This window comes from Epinephelus moara, chromosome 11 (genome assembly GCF_006386435.1).
Source record: "Epinephelus moara isolate mb chromosome 11, YSFRI_EMoa_1.0, whole genome shotgun sequence".
Classification (NCBI taxonomy): domain Eukaryota; kingdom Metazoa; phylum Chordata; class Actinopteri; order Perciformes; family Serranidae; genus Epinephelus; species Epinephelus moara.
The window spans coordinates 1,453,921-1,476,378 of NC_065516.1; the positions used below are offsets into that span (position 1 = coordinate 1,453,921).

The following is a 22,458-nucleotide window of genomic DNA, read 5'->3' on the forward strand; positions in this document are numbered from 1 at the left end:
TTGAGCTTTTGTGGGACGTACCAGTACCCCAGAGGTACCCCGAGCCACGGTGGGGCCTCCTTGGATCAGACTGGGCTCTCAGCTGTCGAGGCATGGACACAGGACCTCTGGGGCTGTTCTGTGGTGTCTGCTGAGACTGGTACGTCCCACAGATGCTCAGTCAGATTGAGACACCTTCCGCACCGAAACTTTGTCTGGTTGTTCAGGGGTACAGTGTTGTGTAGCACCTCCCAGAGGAGAGATGCTGTTACAGGTTGTGTCCAGGGTGAGAGGGTCTGCAGTGATGTTTCCTGCCCTGACGGCAGACTGGCACCAGTTAATCTTTCTGCAGACTTGACTGTCTGTTGTAGTCTGTTCCTGTGGCTGATCCAACTTACACAGACAATAGCCTTAGAATTGAGTTCAGTCTTGGTTTCATCATCTTGTTTCTCACAGTCTGAGACTCCCGTAGGCGCTATCCTATGTCTCTCACCGAGGAGGCGTCTGGCCACTCAGCCATAAAGTGCAGGTCAGTGGGGTGTTGCAGTGATGGTTGTCGTTATGGGAGTTTCTCCACTCAGGAGCTCAGCCGCAGTGACCATCAGGTTCTTGGTGACCTCTCTTTGCCCTTCTCCCCTTATTGCTCAGTTAGTCGGGGTGTCACAGCTCTGGAGTCCTGATTGTTCCAAACTTCTTCAGTTTTAGGAATGGTGAAGGCCTCTGAGCTCTTAGGAACCTTTACTGACAGTCCTCAGATCTGTGCCTCCACACGCTCCTGTCTCTGAGCTCTGAGGGCAGCTTAAGGTTCAGTTTCTGTCTGCTGTAACACCTTCTATATAACAGGTGTGTGTCTCAACAAATCTCATCCAATCAGTTGAACGGACCACAGATGAACTCCAGTCAGCTGTAGAAGCATCTGCAGCTGACTGGAGCACTCAGCACCTGAGCTGAATAAAAGAGTCTGAATAATCCTGATGTCAATGTGACATATTTATATATAGTTTTAAGAAATCCTGTTTTTTGTCATGTAGTCATATTAAGCATCAGTTGTTGAGGTAAAATATGAATTTAAATGATTTTATCATTAAGCTGCAACATAAAATTGTGGAAAAAGGCGAATACTGTCTGAATGCACTGCAAGTACAATATTGAGATACTTGTACTTTATGCTACTTTATACTTGTACGCCACTAAATCTGAGGCAAATATTGTACTTTTACTCAACTACATTTGTCTGACAGATTTAGTTACTTTTCACATTTAGGTTATTTAAGGTCCAGTGTGTCAGATTTAGGGAGATTTACTGGCATCTAGCAGTGAGGATTGCAGATTACAACCAGCTGAAAATTCTCCAGGTTGGAATTCCTTCATCATTAATTGTTCAGGAGGCTTTGGTTTATATTCATTTGTGGTGAAGTTGTGAGCAGGATGCAACAATAAAACTTCATTTATCCCTTCATATGACAACTGGAAAGTATGGTTTTTTTTCCTAATTTGGGTGAACTTTCCCTTTGAAAACAGAGTCAGCATGCGTTATCATTAGCAGATCATCCTTTTTAATATTTTTAATAGAAAGTCCAACTCTCACTGCAGGTACAAAAACAGAGAGCTGGCGTAGCAGCAGGGCTGAACGCTGACAGGATCAGACAGAAGAGGAAGAAGAAGAGGAAGATAGAGAGAAGAAGAAAGCTTTTCCCCAGTTCATAATTACAGAAAAAAATCCTTTTACATTCCTTTATCCCAGAGCTGTACATGGATAGACGAGGCAAACAACATTTATATATTTCATATTATATATAAAACAAAAGAAAATCTATAACTTTTTTTTCTCAGAGCAGTAAAAGTTTTATCCCTTTATGTTGACGGACATTCAGATGACCACAGGGAGGAAGCAGTTTTCAATCATTCACAGAAACGTTACAGTATGTCTGAAGGATGCAGGAGAGAGTTTTTGTTTAGTGCTCGCTGATTGTCTTCACTCTGCTGTTTAAATCTCAGGTGAGAGGAGGTTTGTTTTTGCAGCAGAGGCACCAGAGGTACAGGTTTAGATTTTACCTGGAGGTCATAGCTAACATATGGAGTTAGATTGGTCTCAAAATTGTTTGTGTGAGGAGATTGACAATCTGTGTGTAAATGTATAATTTGTAAATATAGAGCAATTTAAACAAATACAAAAAAAGATTTGTAAACGCACCAAAATATTTTGCAAATACGAAGCATATCTGCAAATACACAAACAAATCTCAAAAATAAAAAAGGGTGCGTTAAAAGCTAAATCGCAAGAGTAAAACTGAGATTCACAAATATCTGACAGTTGTAAATGTTAGGAAGATATTCACAAATGCTTTTCATTATTTGTAAATGAATTAAATGTATTGAGATATTTTTTATTTGTGGAATTTGTTTGTGTATTTGCAGATCCATTTTATATTAACAAAATAGTTTTTGGAGTTTACACATTTTTTTTGTGTATTTGTAGGCGTATGATTACAGATTTGCACAAATAATACTGAGACAAATCTCCACAGTGAACTAACCATTTCATCACTGATGAACCTCTAACATGGCATACACACTTAAATGTAGTTCTGAAGCCTGAATACAGCTGGAATGTTTTTTAAATGTACTCAGGTGAGTGTTTTTCTTTCTGCTGCTACAAAATTTAAAGGGTTTTGCTGACAGAAAACATCCTCTTCATCACAAACACGTTAAAGATTGTGACATGAAATGATGCTTCAAGAAGAGCTGGACTCCAAAACATGACGTCAGCTGTTCATAAAGGAGAGGTTTGTAAAGGACAGGTGACAGAAGACAAAATGGATCCATCAGATTTTGGAGTAAAACTCTTCCCCTCGTGTCCTGCTCACCTACAGTCACTCACACCTGTGTGCTTATGTTATTTTATGTACACCTCTCTCCTCCTGGACACACATACAAAAATGCATTGTCTTGATTCATAGAAACCTGAGTTGCTCGTACATGTATATATATTTACAGTTCAGCTCCCCGTCTGTTGCACACACACAGATGATCAGTCAGCTTGTACAGAAGAAGGTCAGATCCCGTTCAAGTCTTGTTTGTGGAAGCAGGAAGTTGTCTTTCCTTTTGTATATCCAACGACCTGTCAGGTGACCAGGTCGCCTTGTTCCCAGGTGAAACGAGGATGACTCCTCAACAGGACAGAAATGTGCACCGTCATTCTCTAATGTTTGTTGTGCAAATGTCACTTGTTTTCTCAAGTTAAAGCCACTTCCTTTCATTGCCTCAAGGTGTTAAAAATCTAAATGAACTGACGTGTCCTAAAGCTGCACAAGGAACATAAAAATCTATCAGAATAATTGTTTTATCAGTGTGGAAGATGTTTTAGATTCACACTGTTTTTGCCACTGGTGAAAGCTCATTCAATACAACGCGACATTATTGTACTTTATGTGAGTATTTTCCATTTTCTGCTACTTTATACTTCTACACCACCACTTTGTACCCTTTATTTCCTTCAGGTAATTAATACAAAATATAAACTCTTAGCAAATCTAATAAGTGATGCTGTATTATTATAGATTAAACTATGATGCGGCCTGTAAAGTACATTAAAGTGATACCTTTACACATTAATGCATCATAATTATAATCCAGTGGATGGGGTGATTCTGCATGAGTATTTTTGTGTATTCAGTGTACTTTTGGAGCCATAACACATGCCGCCTCTTTTACCGTCTGGGAAACACGAGGTCGGGCAATACGCCTAGGCAGGTTGCGCCTTGGCTAACCAGCATCGCATCAGAGCTTACAGACTTTTGAGCATGCCTTCTCTGTGTCTTGGATTTGAGGGTGAAAAAACAACAACGCGGTATGTGTAGGGCCCTTAGTGAAATATAATTTTGAATGCTGGACTTTTACTTGTAACAGAATTTCTACCCTGTGATATTGCTTTTACATTATAGTTACAGATATGAGTCTTCCTTCCACCACTAGTTTTTACATGAATAATTACTAGTAATGCATGACAATTATCAATAATATGTCTACACCTGTCAGATTAGAGAGTAAAACAATAATAATAATGGTTCAATGGTGTTCATTATGTCTTTAGTTTCTGATAATGACCAATGGTGTTCATTATGTCTTTAGTTTCTGATAATGACTTTAGTTGTTCTTTTATCTCAGACATGTCAGGATGTTACATACCTTGACATGTTTCGGCAGAAACTTCCGCCTTCCTCAGAAGTGTCACTTGGTGGTGGTTGTGACGCGTCTTTATCAGCTCATCTGTCAGCTCCCCTCAAGATCAGCTGATAAAGACGCGTCACAACCACCACCAAGTGACACTTCTGAGGAAGGCGGAAGTTTCTGCCAAAACATGTCAAGGTATGTAACATCCTGACATGTCTGAGATAAAAGAACAACTAAAGTCAATAATAATAATGAGTTAAATGAAAGAGCACAGTCAGTCCAGAGTGTGCAGCTTACTCTTTCACTTTGCATAATTTTACAAAAGTGCTTCATATTTCAACCCTTGTTTTGCCACCAGTGGGCGCCAATAATGCAAAGTTCCCTTGTGCAGCTTTAAAACAAACAATAATATATCATAAAGGCAGAATCTTTTTTTCCTCCTCATTTATTACTCAGATTATCATTTTCTGACTAGTTTTGAAGAGAGTGAACAGGTGAGAAACAAGTTATGTACATAATGAGTTATGTGGATTTTCTCTCACACAGAAGGTGAAAGTCCTGTATATCTCAGGGAGGAATCCATCCACTTCAGGGTTTTTAAAAAGATAAACCTGGTGATATTTTTCTTCCTGTCATCAAATCCCATGAATATTGTCAGCCTTTTCCTTTAAGTTTATGTAAAACCTCAGGTCAAAAGCTTGACTGCATTCCCAAAATTAAGTGACACATTTATAAGCAAACTGTTTCACTTTAAAAATTAAAAAAAACTGAAGGTTGAGATGCAATATTTAGATTTTTGTTCTTCTGAAGGTAAAATACTGAATTACAGAGAGTCTCATACCTAAAATCATCAAGTCAGAGCGTAAATATGAGTAAATACCTCTGTTGTTGTCAGAATTCCCCTTTCCTAAATCTGGATTTTTGAGGCGGCGGCTACTCTGAACTCAAACATTGATTCACTTCTTCTGTCCTTCTCTGTAGACGCCGTGATCTCAGAGGCTACTTGAGGTTTAAATACAGGATCAACAGCTACACAGAACCATGACGACAGTATAATAGCAATAATCCTAGCTCTTTAAATGCATACATTAGATTACCACGTTCCTATGTTCAGATTTCCCCATTTAAAGTAAATAAATACAGTACTTTTATTTTCCTGAAGCGCGCTCGGTGTCCGGGTCTACGAGGCGGCGCTGATTGTCCGAAGCAAAGACAGGAACAGGTTTTCCTGACAGCACAGTCCGGCTGTCGATCAGTGATGCTGAAGCTGAGAAACAACCAGCCAGTCAGAGGAGTTTGTTATGTTGCAGGACAGTGGGCAGGGGCAGGGCGGTGTGTTCCTATTTGGCGTTAGCAGTTCCTGGGTCCATCAGTAGTCTGTCCCTCCTGACCGGAGCAGAGAGAGAAGGAAGAGGAGAAGAGGAAGAGGAGGGTCCGGCAGAGGTCAGATCGAGGTCAGAGTTGAGGGGAGGAAGTGATGGAGGTTAAAGGTCACAGAGCGGTGGAGGTGATCTTCTTCATCCCCCTCCGCTGGGCCAGAGTGGAGCAGCCCACTGGCTCCAGCACTGGGGGGACGTTCCTGTTGAGGGCCGAGTAGGTGGCTGCCATCGCACCCTGGAGGAGGGACGACACACACAGAGTCAGAGTGCTGAAACTACTGATCCATTAATCAATTAGTTAATTAACACCAATTCTTATAAAACAAGCAATATGAAGATGTCTTGTGTTGTGCCAGGGTGACTTTTGTTTTTCATAAATGTTGCATGTTTCAAATAATACATGACAATGTAGTGATGTACTGTATGACATCTTTACTAACATTCATATTCTCTTTTTATTAGTGCTCTGCATGCTTATAAACTATTTAAACATTACATTTTGATCTTATATTTTTTCCTTTTTTTAGGCTGTGTAAGGGGACTATGCCTTTGCTAACTCTGCCACATTTGCAATGTCCATGTTAAATAAACAGCTTATTAAGTAAATAAAAAATAAATACACACAGTGTTTAAACACTGTTATAATGTAAGAAACAAGCTTCAAAAAAGTTTTTGTCATCAGATTTTACATTTGCACAAAAATTAATGAAAACTTTAAGTCAAATTCATGACTTAATGTGACACTGGCAGCTGCCGTATATTTAAGAATAATAACTCTCTGACCATAACCGCCGCCCCCGCAGAGTGTGTTATCTATTCCCGCCCATTCTTGCAGGGTGTGTGTCAGTTCCCACCCACACCCGCAAACATTCAGACCACACAGTACACAGTACTCTCACATGATAGACTGACTATCAATAGATGGAGTTTTCTCCCTTCCCACAAGGAAAACACCTTATTTTACTGTGGTATTAAGAAAAGATAAGCCTACCTGTCTGTATTAAGTAGTGAAATTATGTTCTAGTGCATAACTACACTCAAAATTACATTCAGTGTTATTATTATTATTATCTGTAATATTCCTGAGAAATCCCTCCAAATATCCGACCTGCCTTGCTTCTTTTTTTGTATTATGACATCATGCTTATATCTTCTTTTCTACTTGTTGACGTATCCATCCTTCATGTTAATTAACCTCCAGGACTGGCATGTTTTTTCTGGACTGCCAACTCCCACCTGTGGCAAAGATAAAACCGCCCGTTCCTGCAAAATGTGTGTTGGGGCAAACCGGATCTGCGGGGTACCAATCCCAATGCAGTCCTCTAGTGTGAACTTCTCTGATGTTTATCTAGGTTTTTACTGTTTGAGACAAAAACCTGTGACATGAATCATTCTTCTCCTGCACAAACGCTTCACACCCTTTCACTATGAATTAAGTTTTGATTTCCACGTAGATTTGTTTCCTGGTGTGAAGTGGCTTTAAATCAGCACTGTGCAAATATGTTGTTTCCATGACAACCAGAGATGGAATGATCTGATTCATGTATTTGTAGAACTGTCAGTGCAGACGGGCTAAAAGGTCAGACATGAAGAACAAGTAACCAGAGAGACAGTTTGTGTGTGTTTGTGTTTGTGTCACCTTGACCCGTTGCGGTGCGTCCTGTCTGTTGAGGGTGTATTTGGGCAGCTGGTCTCGGTGTGTCACCCAGGGATGTCGGAGCACCTGACCCGCTGTCAGCCGCCGGTGAGGGTCGACATGCAGCATCTTGGATACCAGGTCCTGAGGAGGTCAGAGGTCACATGTGAGCTCAGTGAATGTCAACAGAAATCATCCTTTGGAGAGCGTACATTAAATATTTACAGCAGAATTTAATAAAAATAAATGAAGCTTACCCTGCTTTATGACCTAATTTACAAAATTAACATCATGTTGTCACTAGTACCAATCACTTGATACTAAAGATTGAGACCATAAATTGGTACGGAAAATGTTTACTGAGGTAATAAATCAAGTAAAAAGTCAGCTACGTCCACCACTTTCATACAGTCAGTTGTTGTGAGTGTCAGAGTCCACACCTTAGCCTCAGCAGAGACAGAGTTCCAGTATCCTCCACTGAGCGAGAACTTCCCGCTGCCGATGCGAGCTAAAATCTCCTCCGGCGTGTCCTCTGGACCGTTAGCAAAGGGAGTAAAACTGGAGATGACAGAAAAAAAGAAGAATGAGATGGAGAAGTATTCTTATTTTAAAAAAATCTCAGTTCAGTATATTACATTTACTTGTCAGGGACCATGTGCAGACACATTCATTTTATATGAGGAGAAAAGATGTATTGTCCCAGGGCAGGTAGACACAAACACTAATACAACTTATGCAATTACTACAAATAGATACGTTAAATTCAATTAAAGCAAAACTTGATCATACATCCAAACAGATTTTGTTTTCAAACTATCAGGGAGCTTGTTCCATTCCTAGTGGCCTTTGATGAAGAAGCAGAAGCTAGTGTTTTGCTTCTTTTTACCAACATCTCTAAACATCTAATCTATTTATTTTTTAATTCAACCCCAGTGATACAGTCTCAGAAGTTTTTCTGTACCATGTGATTTACAGCACCTTTTGGTCATTAATCATAGCTCTTAAGAAATGAATTAATTCATTTTAAACTACATTTTCTAGCATTGATTAAGGTGAGAATATTCTCAGAAAGGTTGCATTTAACGTTAATTAGCTAACATGTGTTTACCCTGTTAGCATTGTGTAGAGCAGGACTCCAAGACTCCAGATGTCACATGCTGCATCGTAACCCTGCTTCTTCAACACCTGCCAGAAACACAAACAACGTCACCTTCATGTAAACAGTCTGTTACAGTTAATTTATATAAACACCTGTTTTGCTTTCCTGTAAAAAAGCTTCAACCCCTTCTGATTTACATAATGTATACTTAATTCACTGGACTTTGGTTTAAGCTTGTTTTTGTTTGGTTAAATCAAGACAATTACAGATAAGAGACTCTAACAAACAGAACTGATGACATACACATTCACAACAACACTTTCAAGGAGTTCAGTTAGAAAATAGAAACTCATGATTGATGCAAACAAAACATCTCAAAACACAAAGAGGAGATGAGAGATGTCCTGATGACGGAGTCAGTGTTAAAGACAGCGTTGGGCACAGAGAAGACCTCGTACCTCAGGTGCAACAAAGTTGGCGGTGTAACACGGTGTCATGAGCAGACCGTTCTCTGCTCTCAGCTGTTTGGCGAAACCAAAGTCGCAGATCCTGATGGACTCGGCATTCCCGCTCTCATCCACATAGAGGATGTTACTGGGCTTCAGGTCTCTGTGCACCACCTGAAAACATAACAGGAAAGGTGGAGTCTGATGTTAAAGTTCACAAACCAAGTCAAATCATAAGGAAGTACATAAAAACGTACTTATTAAGTAAGAACGTAAGTAGGTAAAAATGTAAGCAAGTAAAAACATGAGTAAGTAAAAACAAAAGTATGACAAAACCTAGAGGAAAAACTTCAGTAACTAAAAGTGTCAAAGTATAAACATAAGTTAGCCTGGTTCCAGACCACAGACCTCCACTCAGCTGAGTAGGCTTGCATCTCTGGTCTGGCATACTTCAATGAATTCGCGATTTATCTCGTCCAAACGATGGACGGACCAATGAACGCCGGGGGTCTAGCGATTAGCCAATCAGCGCCATGCTGATGTCAAGCTGTACGCCGGTGGGTAACTGGTGAGGATAGCAACAATGGCGACCGCTACAGATCCTACAGACCACATTAACGATGCTATCGAGGTATTTCGCCACTACTCGCGTTAATGGAGGACCAAATTAAGGAAGCTGCTAAACTGGATTTAACGGCGATGCAGCTGGGCGTGCACGACGACGGAGACATTTTAAACGGGCAATGCTCGCTTGTTTTCGGCACCCCCGAGGCATGGATACTAATGACGTCAGATTCTGGGTGAGTCGTTGATCTCTACTGATTGGTTAGGGAAAAATCAAATTCCCTCCCCCTTGTAAATCGCCTTCAATGGAGGCCATGTCAGACTGAAGGTTCTGGGAGCTTCAGTCTGACACTCAGGCTAAACATTAGTAAGGACTAAAGTAAATGTAAGAAAGTAAAAAACCTGAGTAAATAAAAACATGAGTAAGTAAAAACAAGTAAAAAAACCTAAACGTTAGTAAAATGTCACTACGTACGTAAAAACTTAAGTAAATAAAAATTTAAATAAGTAAAATACTTGAGTAAATAAAAACACAAGTAAAAACATAAGAAAGTAACAATGAAAGTAAGTGAAACGTAAATAAGTAAAAACTTGAATAACTAAAAACGTGAGTAAGTAAAAACAAGTAAGACCTAAGTAAAAGTGTAAGTAAGGTAACTTACACATTAGTAAAACATATTGAAAACAAAGTAAGTACAAATGAAAGTAAAAACTTGAGTAGGTAAAAACATAAGTAAAAACCTAAGTCAGAATGTAAATAAGTAAAATATAATTAATTAAGTAAAAATAGGTCAGTAAAAATGTAAGTCTAAGTGGAAAAAGATAGTAAAAAGCATAAGTAAATCAAGAGTAGATAAAAATGTTGGTAAAACTTAAGTCAGAATTTCTTTACTTACTTTTGATTTTACTAACATCTTTACTTTTGACTTAACTTAAATCTTTACATCTTTCACTAAGTTTTACCTACGTTCTAAGTAAATAAGAATGTGAATCAAGCTTAGATGAAGCTGCATGGTACACCAGAATAAATCCTCAGAGAAAAAGCATCCTATTGCTTTAACATGCTGCATGTTTATCAAATTTAATTTTATCATTGATTGTAGAAAAAGTTAAAAAAAAAAAAAAAAACTAAATATTTTTTTCCCCTGTATATGAGTGAGTGTCCAGTTTTCTCTGTTCTGACGTATTAAAACGTCATGAACCAGACATGATTTCCCTTTGAAACACGGTAAAAACAAACGTACCCCCTGTACATGCAGGTACTCCACCGTCTTGGTGATGGTGTAGAGAACTGCGCTGGCTTCTCTCTCAGAGAAAAACTTCTGACGGAGGATTTTGTCCAGCAGCTCACCTCCTTTCATCAGCTCTGTCACCAAGAACACTGACCGGCCGTCGTCATACACCTACGACATGACAACAACCCAAAATCAAACAACGGTTTAGTCACTGCATTGTTCTGGAAATTAATTTATTCAGTTTACTCATTCAAACCAATGTAACAGCTTGAGACCTGCCAACGGTGGATATTTGTTCCATCAGTGGTAAATAAAATATGCAGTGTGAGGTTCCAACTGATAGTTTGTAGTGATCCAGTTACAATGAAAACTAACTCAAAGACGTCATGGCTGTTCAGTTTGAATAGTTGAGTACACAGGAAACCATTAATATAGATTCATTATTTGCCTGACACTATGTTTAAGGCTGCATATCTTTTTTACATTTTTTTATATCGGTGCCAACAAACTTTCTACAATACCTAAGTTTAATGAAATAGACTAGAATTGGAATGATTTAGTCCATTAATTGATCTATTTTGTTGGTTTTCTTTGTCTTTAACTCTTCTTTAACTTTTGACAGTTGATCAGACAAAACAAGACACTCCAACACTACTAACTTTTACTTAATTTTTCGCAACTGTCTGACATTTTATTGACGTTTAAAGTTAGAAAACATTCCTGAAAATCCAACTAAACATTTCATCCCAATTGTTTGTACTTAGGTACTCAACACTATGAACACATTTAATCAGTATTCAAAGTGTACTGAGGTTAAATACCTAGTATAATAACTATGAGAGATTAACTTCGTATCATGTCTTAGAGTTGTATTGATTACTGGCACACAGAGGTAGCATTTATTCTGATAATCTGTTAATCATTTAAGCTGTTTTTAAGCAAAAATGTCAAGGATTCTGTTTGCAGCTCCTCCAATGTGGGGATTTTGTAAACTTAACATCTTTGTGTTTTTGACTGTTGGTCGGGTGAAACGGGACATCTGAAAACATGAGCTTTGACTCTGGTAAAATGTTTTGGACACTGTTCTCTATTTTCTTTACTTCACAGACCAAACCATTAATTGATTAATTTAGAAACACTTTACTGAATAATGAAAATAATCATTTGTTGCAGCTGCTGTGAGTGTTTTTTTTTTCATTTTACGAAATATTCCAGACTGCTCCATATACCAGATTTACTTTAACAAAACAGAGTCTAAAGATAGAAATGTTTTCTGAAAAATCTAACTGTACATTTGATGCCAAGTTTTCAATACTTTTGGTCAGAGATGGACTTTTGTAGAGCTGAAATGTTAGTCAACCAAAACAAAATTAATCTGCAACTATTTTGATAATTGATTTATCGTTTCAGTAATTTTTCAAGCAAAAATCCCAAATATTCTCTGGTTTCAGCTTCTTAAATGTGATGATTGCTGCTTTTCTTTGTCATGTGACAATAAATTAAATGTTTTTAGGTTTTGGACTAACAAAACAAACAAACTGAAGACATCATTGTGGGCTTGTAAATGTCATTTTGTCATTAATCTTTATACCTAACATTACATAGACTGAACAGCAGAATCTGCAGATTATTCAATGATGAAAATAATCACGAGTTGCACTGTCACAGCAGCAAAGAGGAAGAATGAAACTGTACAGATAACAGAACTAAACTAAAACTAGAATACTATGTACATTCATAATTGATATATCTAACAAGCCCTTTATTTAAAATCTTTAGACAAAGGGATGAATCATCTCTGTAACAGCCACCAACCTTATTTAAAAAAACAACAAAAAAAAAACAGGCATGAATTATAACTGTCTTTGGTTACTGGAAGTGATTCAAGCGGGGGCATTTTCACCCGTCAGCAAGGTGATATTTTTATCTCTAATAATTAAGAATGAGTCATGAAACCATTAATTCTTTTGTCCACCAGCTACACAGACAAATTCAGGTTGACTGAGTGTAAGGAAAATGAGTCACTCTGGAAAAGCGTAGCAGATAAACACTGAAAATTAAAAGTTAATTTTCAGAATAAAATTGCTGTTCTGAGAGTGGGTTTTTCCTTTTAAAGACATCACAATTAAAGCATCAGAATCACAGCGTTATTGCACATAGGAATGTTCTGAAAAGAGCAGTTTAATGTGACTCACGTCTTTGAGGGTGATGATGTTGGGATGTTGTCCATATCTCAGCAGGATCTCCACCTCTTCCGTCGGGTCTCTCTTGGACTTGTTGATGATCTGAAACAGTGGACAAACAGTGTTTAGCTAAACATTGTAGCTAAAGCTGAACATGGACGTCTTCACTCTGAGTTGATGTGTTTTACCTTAACTGCGTACTCCATGCCAGTTCCTTTGTGTATGCAGCGCTTACAGATGGAGTAAGATCCGACACCGATGTCCTCTTTGATCTCATAGGCATCTGAGAACTGGGATGTGCTTCTGTGCAGCTGCTACATGTAAGAACACCAATATCAATACAAATGTTACTACTAATAATTAAGGGACTAAGACAGTCCTGCTTGCCTCTCTTTGCTTTTGGCTTCATTAGAAGCCTCCAAAGTCCTAATAGCTCTCCTGTTTTGCTGCAACAATCACTTAGTCCTTCCTCGTCCTTGTGGCCTTCTTCTTACAAATTTGAACATTTCCAGAAATACTTGCTACTGCATCTAAAAGTGTTTCTTTGCCAAAAGGCTCTGATTATTTTTAGGGATGGTTCTCACTTGTGGACGAATGTAACCAAGTACATTTACTCAACTACTATACGAATTCAAGGTATTCCCATTTCGTGTACCTTTATACATTTTCCTGACTAAATCTCAAAGACAAATATACCCTTTTTTTCCACTGAAATTAGTGTGTATACAGTATGCAGGTTTTTTAAATCCGAGAAAGTCCACTGAAAATAGGCGACACTCTTTTCCCATTACCAGTAGACAAGTATGGTTTTGTTTTTCTGGTGTGTCACAAAACACGTCGTAAAACAGTAAACAGTAGAAAGTGTCATATTTCCATAACTGCAGATCAGAGCTAGAGCTGATAAATACCAGTGACTACTGCAGAGTCATTTGTCCTGGGAATAAATATCAATCGTAACCATTCCCACTAAAGACTTAAAGTAAAAAAGAAGTAAAGAGTCTGAATACTATATCCCAAATTTTAATAATATGTTTGGACTTATGTCCATACTAATGAAATAAATTGCTAAAAAGTGCAATAAAAAAATATTAATATTATTAATTAATAATTAATTATATTAAAATATTAATTGTTTTTTTGTTTTTAACACATATTTTTCTAAATACACACAAGAAAGTCAGTTCATGCTCACAACATGATGACTCTTATTCCAACGTAGGAAGTGCTGTGAATATCCGCGGTCTGAATTATAATGTTTTTGTTGTGTGCGCTTTTTACTCTATTTCTACAAACCCATTAGTGTAAGGAAACAGCGCTCTGGGACACGATGAATGCATGATATGTTAGTGTAACTCCTCCGGTTTTATATGCAAAAAGAATTATTGCTCTGGCTTATTTGGTTGCAATTCTACCGGCATTTAAAAATAGATATGCAAATGGAATCACGGGCACTCCCGTAGGTCTCAAAGAGCTACGGCTTTCTGACTCTAAACTTCTAAAGTAGATATTATTTTCGGAGCACTAACTTGTGCTCCGAAATCTGAGGTTTCACTCTATGAATCAGATTATTTTTCCCTCTGAGACATGTTAAATTATGGTATGCAAGTGTGTATGTACCTGTACAATAGTACTGGGTAATGGTTGTGTGTCCTCTTCTGTTATGGCCACAAAACTGAATCCCCTGAATAGCTGATGGGCGTTGGCACTGGGAGGAACCCCTGGAGAGTCTGAGAGACACAAACACAGGAACAGCTGTTGAACCTCACTGCTCCACAACATCAGATTTTATTCAGGATGTAGTTCAGCTCAGTGGTGTGTGAAGGAGAGGAGGAGGAGGAGGAGGAGGAGGAGTGACAGTCTGTACCTCTGGGTGTTTTAGCTGTGAACTCTGGATCAAAATAGAAAGTGTCATCAGGTCGTCCTGCAGCTGGTTTGAATGGAGGGGGGATCTCTCTGCGGAAGAGTTTCTGCAGGGAAGAGGAGACGTTACATACACAGTCAGAGACAAATGAAAGTAATGCTAATATAAGATTATTGAATGGAGACACTGACGTTCCAGTCGATAGTGCTGAAGAACTGATGCCTCTTGATCTCCTCCACACCGTCTGGTCCAGCTCCTGCAAACAAACATCAGCTGTCAGTCCAGTTATACAAACAAACAACAAATGGGAGGAAAACAGTGCATTTGCTGGGGACTATTTTCAGCAGTGGATGAATCCACATTTGGTGCTCTATTGAGTATTTGTGGCAGCAGCATGATCTTCCCATCTGTTTTGTCTCTTTGTGACAAATTTTAATAAGGTAAGGGGACTCCGATTCATCTTTTCTGGGCTTGGGAAACAAATCAACCAAGACTGTGCACTTGTTATTCTGGAAGCTCCCTAAAACAGCCATGAGGCTTAGCAGGTTTTAATGTTTGTAGCTAAAAGTGTTACTTTGAGAGAGTGGAAATCTGCCTCCTCTCCATGTTTTAAGAAGTCCCTGTCTATATTTATTTGAAGGAGATTAGGTCCTCCTCATTTGACTCATACTGTAAATCTGTTACGATCTGAGTCCATTAATTGATCATATTTTAGAAAGCAAATGGATTTGGCAGCAACTAAGTAGTGTACGTTGATTTATGTCCCCTCTTGAGTCTTAACTACCTTTTAAATCATACAAATTCACAAAGAAGGGATCGCGGCCGCTGACAGCACCATGAATTGTGCATCACTTGCAACCGCTATCAGCCTTGTCTCAAGGTCCCATTTATAAAAGATATTGCTCTGGTGATATTATAGTGCAAACAAGCCTATAAAGTTTTGAAGCTGAGTGTAATTTGGCCTTTTTGTGTCTGATTGCACTTATCCATGTGGCAACGTATAAATGTGGCTTTTGCACCCAGAATACAGTCGGCAGAACAATAGCAGAGAGACAAAAGAAAACTAAAATGTTCAGACAGCGAGCTACAGGTCCTGACCGACATGGTGCAGCAGCATTTCTCAAAAAATTAAGAAAAAGGAATTTAAATGTGACAGAGAAAATCAGTGTTTAGGATTGAATATCTCAGTCTGTCAGTGCACCAACTCTCTGAATATGCTAATAATTTCACTGTGACTGCATGTGGCTGTTAGCACTGATCTTCATTTTGTTTTTTGCAATGAGGCTCATTTGCACAGAAAGCAGCCAAAATTGCATCAAATACATGCACATTACCTAATTTAAATATATGCAAACAGCACAGGAGCACTCATACGCTATTTGCTTGGCAGCGCCGTAAGGGGTGCATTTCAACCTTTGCAGGTGCTTTGAGAATGACGCAGTTTCTTCTTCAGTGCAGGTGTCTTATTTGTGCAGGTTTAGCTGATGCAAAAAACTTCACAGTCCTTTTGTGAATTCCCCCATCAGTGTACATGTGACAGCCTGCATGAACGATCCCCGACACTGGAGACACAGCATATCTGGGCATGCATGCATTTTTCTATTGTTTGTATATATCTAAAGAAAACAGAAAGCTTTACCTAATCTGTTGGCAGGGTTGCGTTTGAAAAGGTTCCTGAGGAGACTCTGAGCTTCTGAACTCAAAAACTGTGGCATTCCCAACTTGGCCCTGCAAAAACAAACACAAAGACAAACACAAATTAAAAAACAAGAATAACTGCAGACTGATTTCAAGTGTCCATATTGTATATCCAAACTGAAAGTATTTGAAAGACTAGATGTCAGTATGCCACACAGGAAACACAGTCAGCGTTCTGCAGAGAGTCTGCTCAGCATTTTTCCGCAGACAGACTCTGAGAGTGAAAGAGAGACGACAGAGGAAATAGCAGGACGGGTTAATATTTCCTCTAATACTGTTTTATTTTTCCTCCCCAACATGAGTCTCTCTTTCACCTCTCATCCCTCACTCCTCCTCCCACCTTATCTCCATGGTTATAAATTGCTATCAGAACACTTGAGTCCATTTCTCTTATCTCTCCCCTCCTCCTCTTCTTCATCCTCATCTTCCTCCTGAGTGCTGCACTTTATCTCCTCTAATATAAACCCCGAGGAGGGAGGAGGGGAGTCTCCTCTCAAATGTACAGTAAGCTGTAATAAAAGCTGTTAGGTGGTGATTGAATATGAGTGTACCGACAGTATAAAGTGTCTTACTTGAGGATCATGGTCATCGTCTCTTTCCGGTCTTTGCCTTGAAACGGCAGCGTTCCCGTCAGCATCTCGAACTGAGAGAGAAAACACAACAACACATCCACAGTCAGAGTTTTATATTGTTTCAAAAAACCACAACTGCAACTCATGACTGCTTAAAGGTCAAATGTATTTCTATATATAAGTACGAAGTACTGGCTACTAGCTACTAACTGCCAGCTCAGCCACCTCCACATTGAGAACCATGTGCAGACAACTCATAAACTCTGAATCTCGCATAGAGCCCCTTTAACTGAGCGGACTGTATTTGTGCTCCACACCAGAACCAAAAACAACTAGTACTACTCATCAGCCACTTCACTTCTTGTGAGAACATCACTGTACAAACACGCCTAAAAACTTGCAGGTAGTTTATCTGTTTAACAAGTAATGCTGTTACACATTTTTAATGGGACATCATCTGCGTGAGTCTTATCCTGCACTGAGCAGTCATCACAGAACTAAAGTTAAGTGTGAACAACAGCGCTAAAATATTCAAAATATTTCACTTTGCTGCTTCAAAGGAATGTTTCAGTGTTAACTAGAATTACCGCCTCACACTTGTATGCCTCCGCAAACCAGTCAAGTTGCACTTACAGTTTACACCCATGTCTGTGAAAACATGGATGCTTCACCCACATCTTCCCCCAGCAGCACAGAAGATCTATACACTCTGCACAGTTTCAATATTACTGTCACCAATTCAGTATCTGACCAAATGTCTCCCCTTCTGTTCCTGAGATATGACGTTGAGTTATGGACAGCAAAGTGTTTTTGTGGAACATTATGATGTCACAGTGAAGTTGACCTTTGACTTTTTGGATATAAAAAGTCATCACTTCACCATAATAATTTCATCCTTCATTTTCAGACCACATTACTATGGTTAGAGTTTGACATTAAGTCAACCAATCGAAATCTATCATTTCAAATCTAGGTTTACATTTAAGCAGTTTAAAGTAACAAACGTGATACAAAATTATAATTTTTAAGAATTATAACTCTAAAAATTGATGAGAATTCAGTTAACCTCATGTTTTGTCACTTATACAATACACTTGCTACAGGATCTAGTTATATAAATGTTTTGTACAATGCTCTTTCAAGATATAAAGAAGATTCAACAAGAACTTATTAAATATCTTAGAAGCTCAGAAACAGAATTAGACCTTGAGTTATTAGAGTATGTTTCATTAAACAGCATTATAGAGCAGACTTCAGAATTTGCTCTACTATGACTGGTTGGGATAACATAATCATTGCAATAACATTATTTTTTCTGTAATCAGATTGTTTGAGGTTTAGTGTGTTAGCAGACTGAGGTAGACCCGTCAATTTGACAGAGTTCCCTCCCTCCTATTAACCAGCAGTGTGACAGAAGTAACGAGCAACGTCCTCTCACCATGAGCACACCATACGACCACCAGTCGGCGCTGTGGGTGTGTCCTCGCCTGTTCACCACCTCGGGAGCCATGTACTCCACCGTCCCACAGAAGGAGTAGGCCTTGTTCTCGTGGTCTATTGACTCCTTACTGAGGCCAAAGTCTGAACACACAAAGAAATCATAAATAAGAGTTATCAGAGTTTACAGCAGCGTGAGGTAGCAGTAAGAGCACGAGCAAACACCAGTGGTGGAATGAACACATTTACTCGAGTACTGTACTTAAATACAAATTTGAGGTAGTTGTACTTTCCTGAATCTTCTCTTTCCATGTTACTTTATACTTGTACTCCACCAAATTTCTTTTTATTTCACAACATTTACTGAGAAATTTAGTTACTTTACAATTTAACATTTTTGCACAAAAAAAAAAAAAAAATTTAATATAAATAAAACTACCCAACAGTACAAGTACAGCTCAATCAGCTGGTCAAATAATCAATAAGTCAACTGCATTTTTACACTTCAACATTTAAACACTTACATTTTCCTGATTATACTTACATAGTTTAACTTGCAACAGAGTATTTTTACACAAGATATTTGTACTTCTACTTAAGTATTAGTACATTTACTCAACACTTTCTTCTCCACTGGTAAACACACACACACACACACACACACACACGCATCAGTGACATAGATTTGTCTTGTTTCAGTGTCATACAGCAGCTGAAACACACACTGACAAAAACACACACACACACACACACACACACACAGAATGGGTGTAATATTACGCACCAGTCAGCTTGATGTGTCCCTCCTCATCGAGCAGAATGCTGAAATAACAGAAATGCTTTTTTATGTATTCTGCAGGAAATCATTCATAATGCAGCACGACTGTGTGTGTGTGTGTTTGTGTGTGTGTGTGTGTGCGCACTCCTACTTCTCTGGTTTGAGGTCTCTGTAAATGATGCCCAGGCCGTGAAGGTGATCGAGGGCTAGTGCTAGCTCTGCCAGGTAAAACTTGACGTCCTCCTCTGTGAACATCACCTACAACAAACACACACACACACACACACACAAAATTACAAATATATTTTCAGTGTTCACACATCATTAATACCTTCATTAAGATCATTTTAAAGCTGAAGTATGATATAATGTCAGAATTTTTGAAACAGGGTTTCTGCGGATCCTTCTATTTTCTTTGTTTTTTAAAGGTATTAATTTACCAAATGTCTCTCACATTAACAGCACACAGATCAGGACAGCGGAACAAACCACTATGATATGTTGTTTCTGGTCGGGATGCTCAGAGCAGAGGATCCTGTCTGCTAGCTAGCTATCGCTGTACTCTGGACGACATGTGGAACATCAAATTCAATTAAAATTGGCTGTTTAACGAGATCTCCTGGCCCGGCTGAAACTATTTCAAGGCAATACAAACAAGATTTGGGGTATTTTATGTTAAACTGTTTTCACGTTTGGAACAGTGGGAATCAAGGTGGAGTGAGAAATACAAAATTGCCAAGAAAACTTGCCAACAAATGCCAGGAATTTCCCACTTCTATTCTGTCCTCATGTCCGCTACAAGACAAAAAAATCACGTTTGATGTCAGAATAAACTTTTGGGCAGATTGTCCCTAACCCTACGTAAATGATGTTGGTTCATGCCTTCTTCTTGTTTTATTTGGTCTTAAATTTCATTCGGAGTGCCATTGAAAAGTTTTAAATCTATCTTGCCTTAAGCTGAAGGAATCATCACTATATTCATCTCTCTTGTGGAATGTGCTGAAACACCAGTATCAACCGGACACACGCTGCTATTTAGTAATGTTATTAAGCTGTCACATCAAACAGTTACCTCTGATGCTTAAAAACCTGTTTTTTAAATGTTTTACTTCAGGATATCCTACGGTAATTTTCATGTTAGTCATAATGGTCAGACAATAACTTTTTACTTATTAACTGATATTTTTTTTGTGTGGCTTTTTTGCCTTCATTTGATAGTACAGGTAGACATGAGAGGGGGAGACAAAGAGAGAGGGGACAACAGGCAGCAACGGGGCCACAGGTTGGAATCAAACCCAGGCCACTGCTAAGGACTAAGCGGGGCGCACACTCCGCCAGGTGAGTTAACAGGGCGCCCAAGACGATGACAGTTTAAAAACGAAAACAGGGTGAAAACTTCACAAAAACAAATCATTGTGTTTTGTTTGGGAAAACTTTAATTTGCACAAAGTGGATGAATTGCGGCTTGAAAATATGAGAAAGTTAAAAAAAAAAAAAAAAGAAACAGCTGCAGCAGTCAGCGTGCTGATAGATCTGTTGGACAAAAGGAAAATTCTGAGAGAAAAAAAATTTCCATAAGTTTTATGTGCCGATATTTCTTGGTTAATGCCATAACATGGTCTCGTTCAGGTGCTTAAAGACCACAGAGTCTGAGCCAAAAATGGAGAGGCAGCATTCAGTTTTTATGCACCACATATCTGAAACAAGCTCTGCTCCTGCTCTCTTGCTTCTTTTAAATCAGGGCTAAAGACTTTCTGTTTTCCTCAGCCTTTTGTAAAGTCAATTTGGGGCTACTTATTCATATCTTACACTGCACTATAATTGCAATGTTACGTCTTCCTTAACAATTAAATATGACTTGTGTCTTAAAGTGTCTTTGTAAAACGGCTTTGTTTGTTTTTTTCTGAATGCCTTTTATGTGTCATGTTAAGAACTTTGATTGTCTTGTTGTTGGTATTCAAATAAATTTGCCTTGCCTCTTAAAAAACAGCAAGGTGCAGACCAGTGTGATCATCAATGCACAAAGCTTTCTTTAGTCCCCAAACATTTTTGGCAATGTTTGCAATCAATAAACAGTTTTTTAAATGTAAGATAGAGGAAAATGTTCGCAGAATAAAGAAAGTATGATGCACCAGAGAGGAGCTGTGTGACGTGTTTTATTTTTCTAATATGAAATGAGAATAGAAAATCTAATTTCCCATGAGCAACAATAAATTCCAGATTAATGTTATGTAATGTTTCCTCTGTTTTATGTTCTCCACTTTGTCCCTCAGACATTGACTGTTTTTGTTGCCGCAAATAATCCTCACGTCCTCTATTTGCATATAAACCATAGTAACGCCACTGTTGAAGAGGAGTTACCTCCTTAGAGAGACGTGTGAAAAGATCTCCTCCTCTGAGGAAGTCCAGGATCAGGTAGAGCTTCCCCTCCGTCTGAAACGCTAAGGAAGGAAAGAGAGAACTGAGATAAGATCTGAGAAGTTTCCTGCCTGTTGAACATTCCCACTGTGAGGTCTGTTGCCTGCTAAAAGAGGAGTAATGAGTTCTGATTGGCCGGTGCGGCGCTGGTGACTCATCACGGACGGTCTGTTATTGGTTGACTCACCGTAGTGCAGTTTGACGATGAAGGGATGGTTGACCTCCACCAGGATGTCTCTCTCCATCTTTGTCCTGACCCGGTCACGCACTGGAAACAAACACACACAGAGACAGAGTGGAAAAGACATAAATCACCAGATACAGCACTCAGTGAAAAGCCAAAATAAAATAGACTCCCTTATTTGGTTTTCTATTTTGGCTGGAGAGACTCCCAGATGGTTGTAGATGAGAAGCTGAATCATGAGGAGAGAACATCAACAGCAAGAAACTTCAAAACAAGAGAAGAAAGACACAAGTGTTGAGCCAGAGAGGAAAGACAGAGCCACACTTAGTAAAGGAGCATGTTGTATTTTTTTTCCACCAGCAGATGGTGTATGACTTGAGTTGAACATCACTTGCGGACTGTATTTCTCCTCTTCCTCTCTCCCTACACCTCTTCAGCTCTGTGTATCTCTGTCTGGTCTTGTGTTAAGGTGGGAAATTCCATTTTAGGCAACAACAACTGAGCAAACCACAAAACAACAAAAAAACAACAATACACTGAACCCTGTTCCTATGTTTTTGTGTTTAAGTGACTTATGGGACAGGGTTTTTCCATAAGTGCCAGCTGTCGGCTGGAAAGCTGGACATTAAAAATTTACAGACTACCCCCTTACTGTTTTATGTCACATCACCGTCAATTATTAAACCTTGGTCTTTTTAAACTAAGCTGTATCTTAAAGCCAGAGGATGGATTTAAGTGTTTTTATTTGTCTGTTTTCGGAGAAATGGAGACCACTGCAGATAATTTGGCTCCCAGTAGATACCTTGTGAACAACAA

The 22,458-nt window shown here is 38.8% G+C and overlaps 1 protein-coding gene across 2 annotated transcripts in view; it reads right to left on the reverse strand.

Moving 5' to 3' along the window:
* Positions 1–4,301: 4,301 nt before the first annotated feature.
* The window catches only part of rps6ka3b (ribosomal protein S6 kinase, polypeptide 3b), a 71,050-nt gene continuing 52,893 nt past the window's right edge, over positions 4,302–22,458 (reverse strand). Inside the window, exons 5-22 of one of the 2 annotated variants that reach the window (XM_050056766.1) lie at positions 21,646–21,726; positions 21,402–21,481; positions 19,192–19,298; positions 19,047–19,084; positions 18,264–18,406; positions 16,826–16,896; positions 16,195–16,283; positions 14,747–14,811; positions 14,559–14,661; positions 14,312–14,421; positions 12,883–13,005; positions 12,707–12,796; positions 10,521–10,679; positions 8,725–8,886; positions 8,276–8,352; positions 7,608–7,725; positions 7,171–7,311; positions 4,302–5,766 (exon numbers count right to left, since the gene is read on the reverse strand). In XM_050056766.1, coding sequence (XP_049912723.1) covers positions 5,644–5,766; positions 7,171–7,311; positions 7,608–7,725; positions 8,276–8,352; positions 8,725–8,886; positions 10,521–10,679; positions 12,707–12,796; positions 12,883–13,005; positions 14,312–14,421; positions 14,559–14,661; positions 14,747–14,811; positions 16,195–16,283; positions 16,826–16,896; positions 18,264–18,406; positions 19,047–19,084; positions 19,192–19,298; positions 21,402–21,481; positions 21,646–21,726 — 1,880 coding nt within the window. In that variant the 3' untranslated portion in view covers positions 4,302–5,643. Of the gene's footprint in view, positions 5,767–7,170; positions 7,312–7,607; positions 7,726–8,275; positions 8,353–8,724; positions 8,887–10,520; positions 10,680–12,706; positions 12,797–12,882; positions 13,009–14,311; positions 14,422–14,558; positions 14,662–14,746; positions 14,812–16,194; positions 16,284–16,825; positions 16,897–18,263; positions 18,407–19,046; positions 19,085–19,191; positions 19,299–21,401; positions 21,482–21,645; positions 21,727–22,458 lie in introns of both variants that reach the window. The other variant, XM_050056765.1, reaches the window with a different exon arrangement.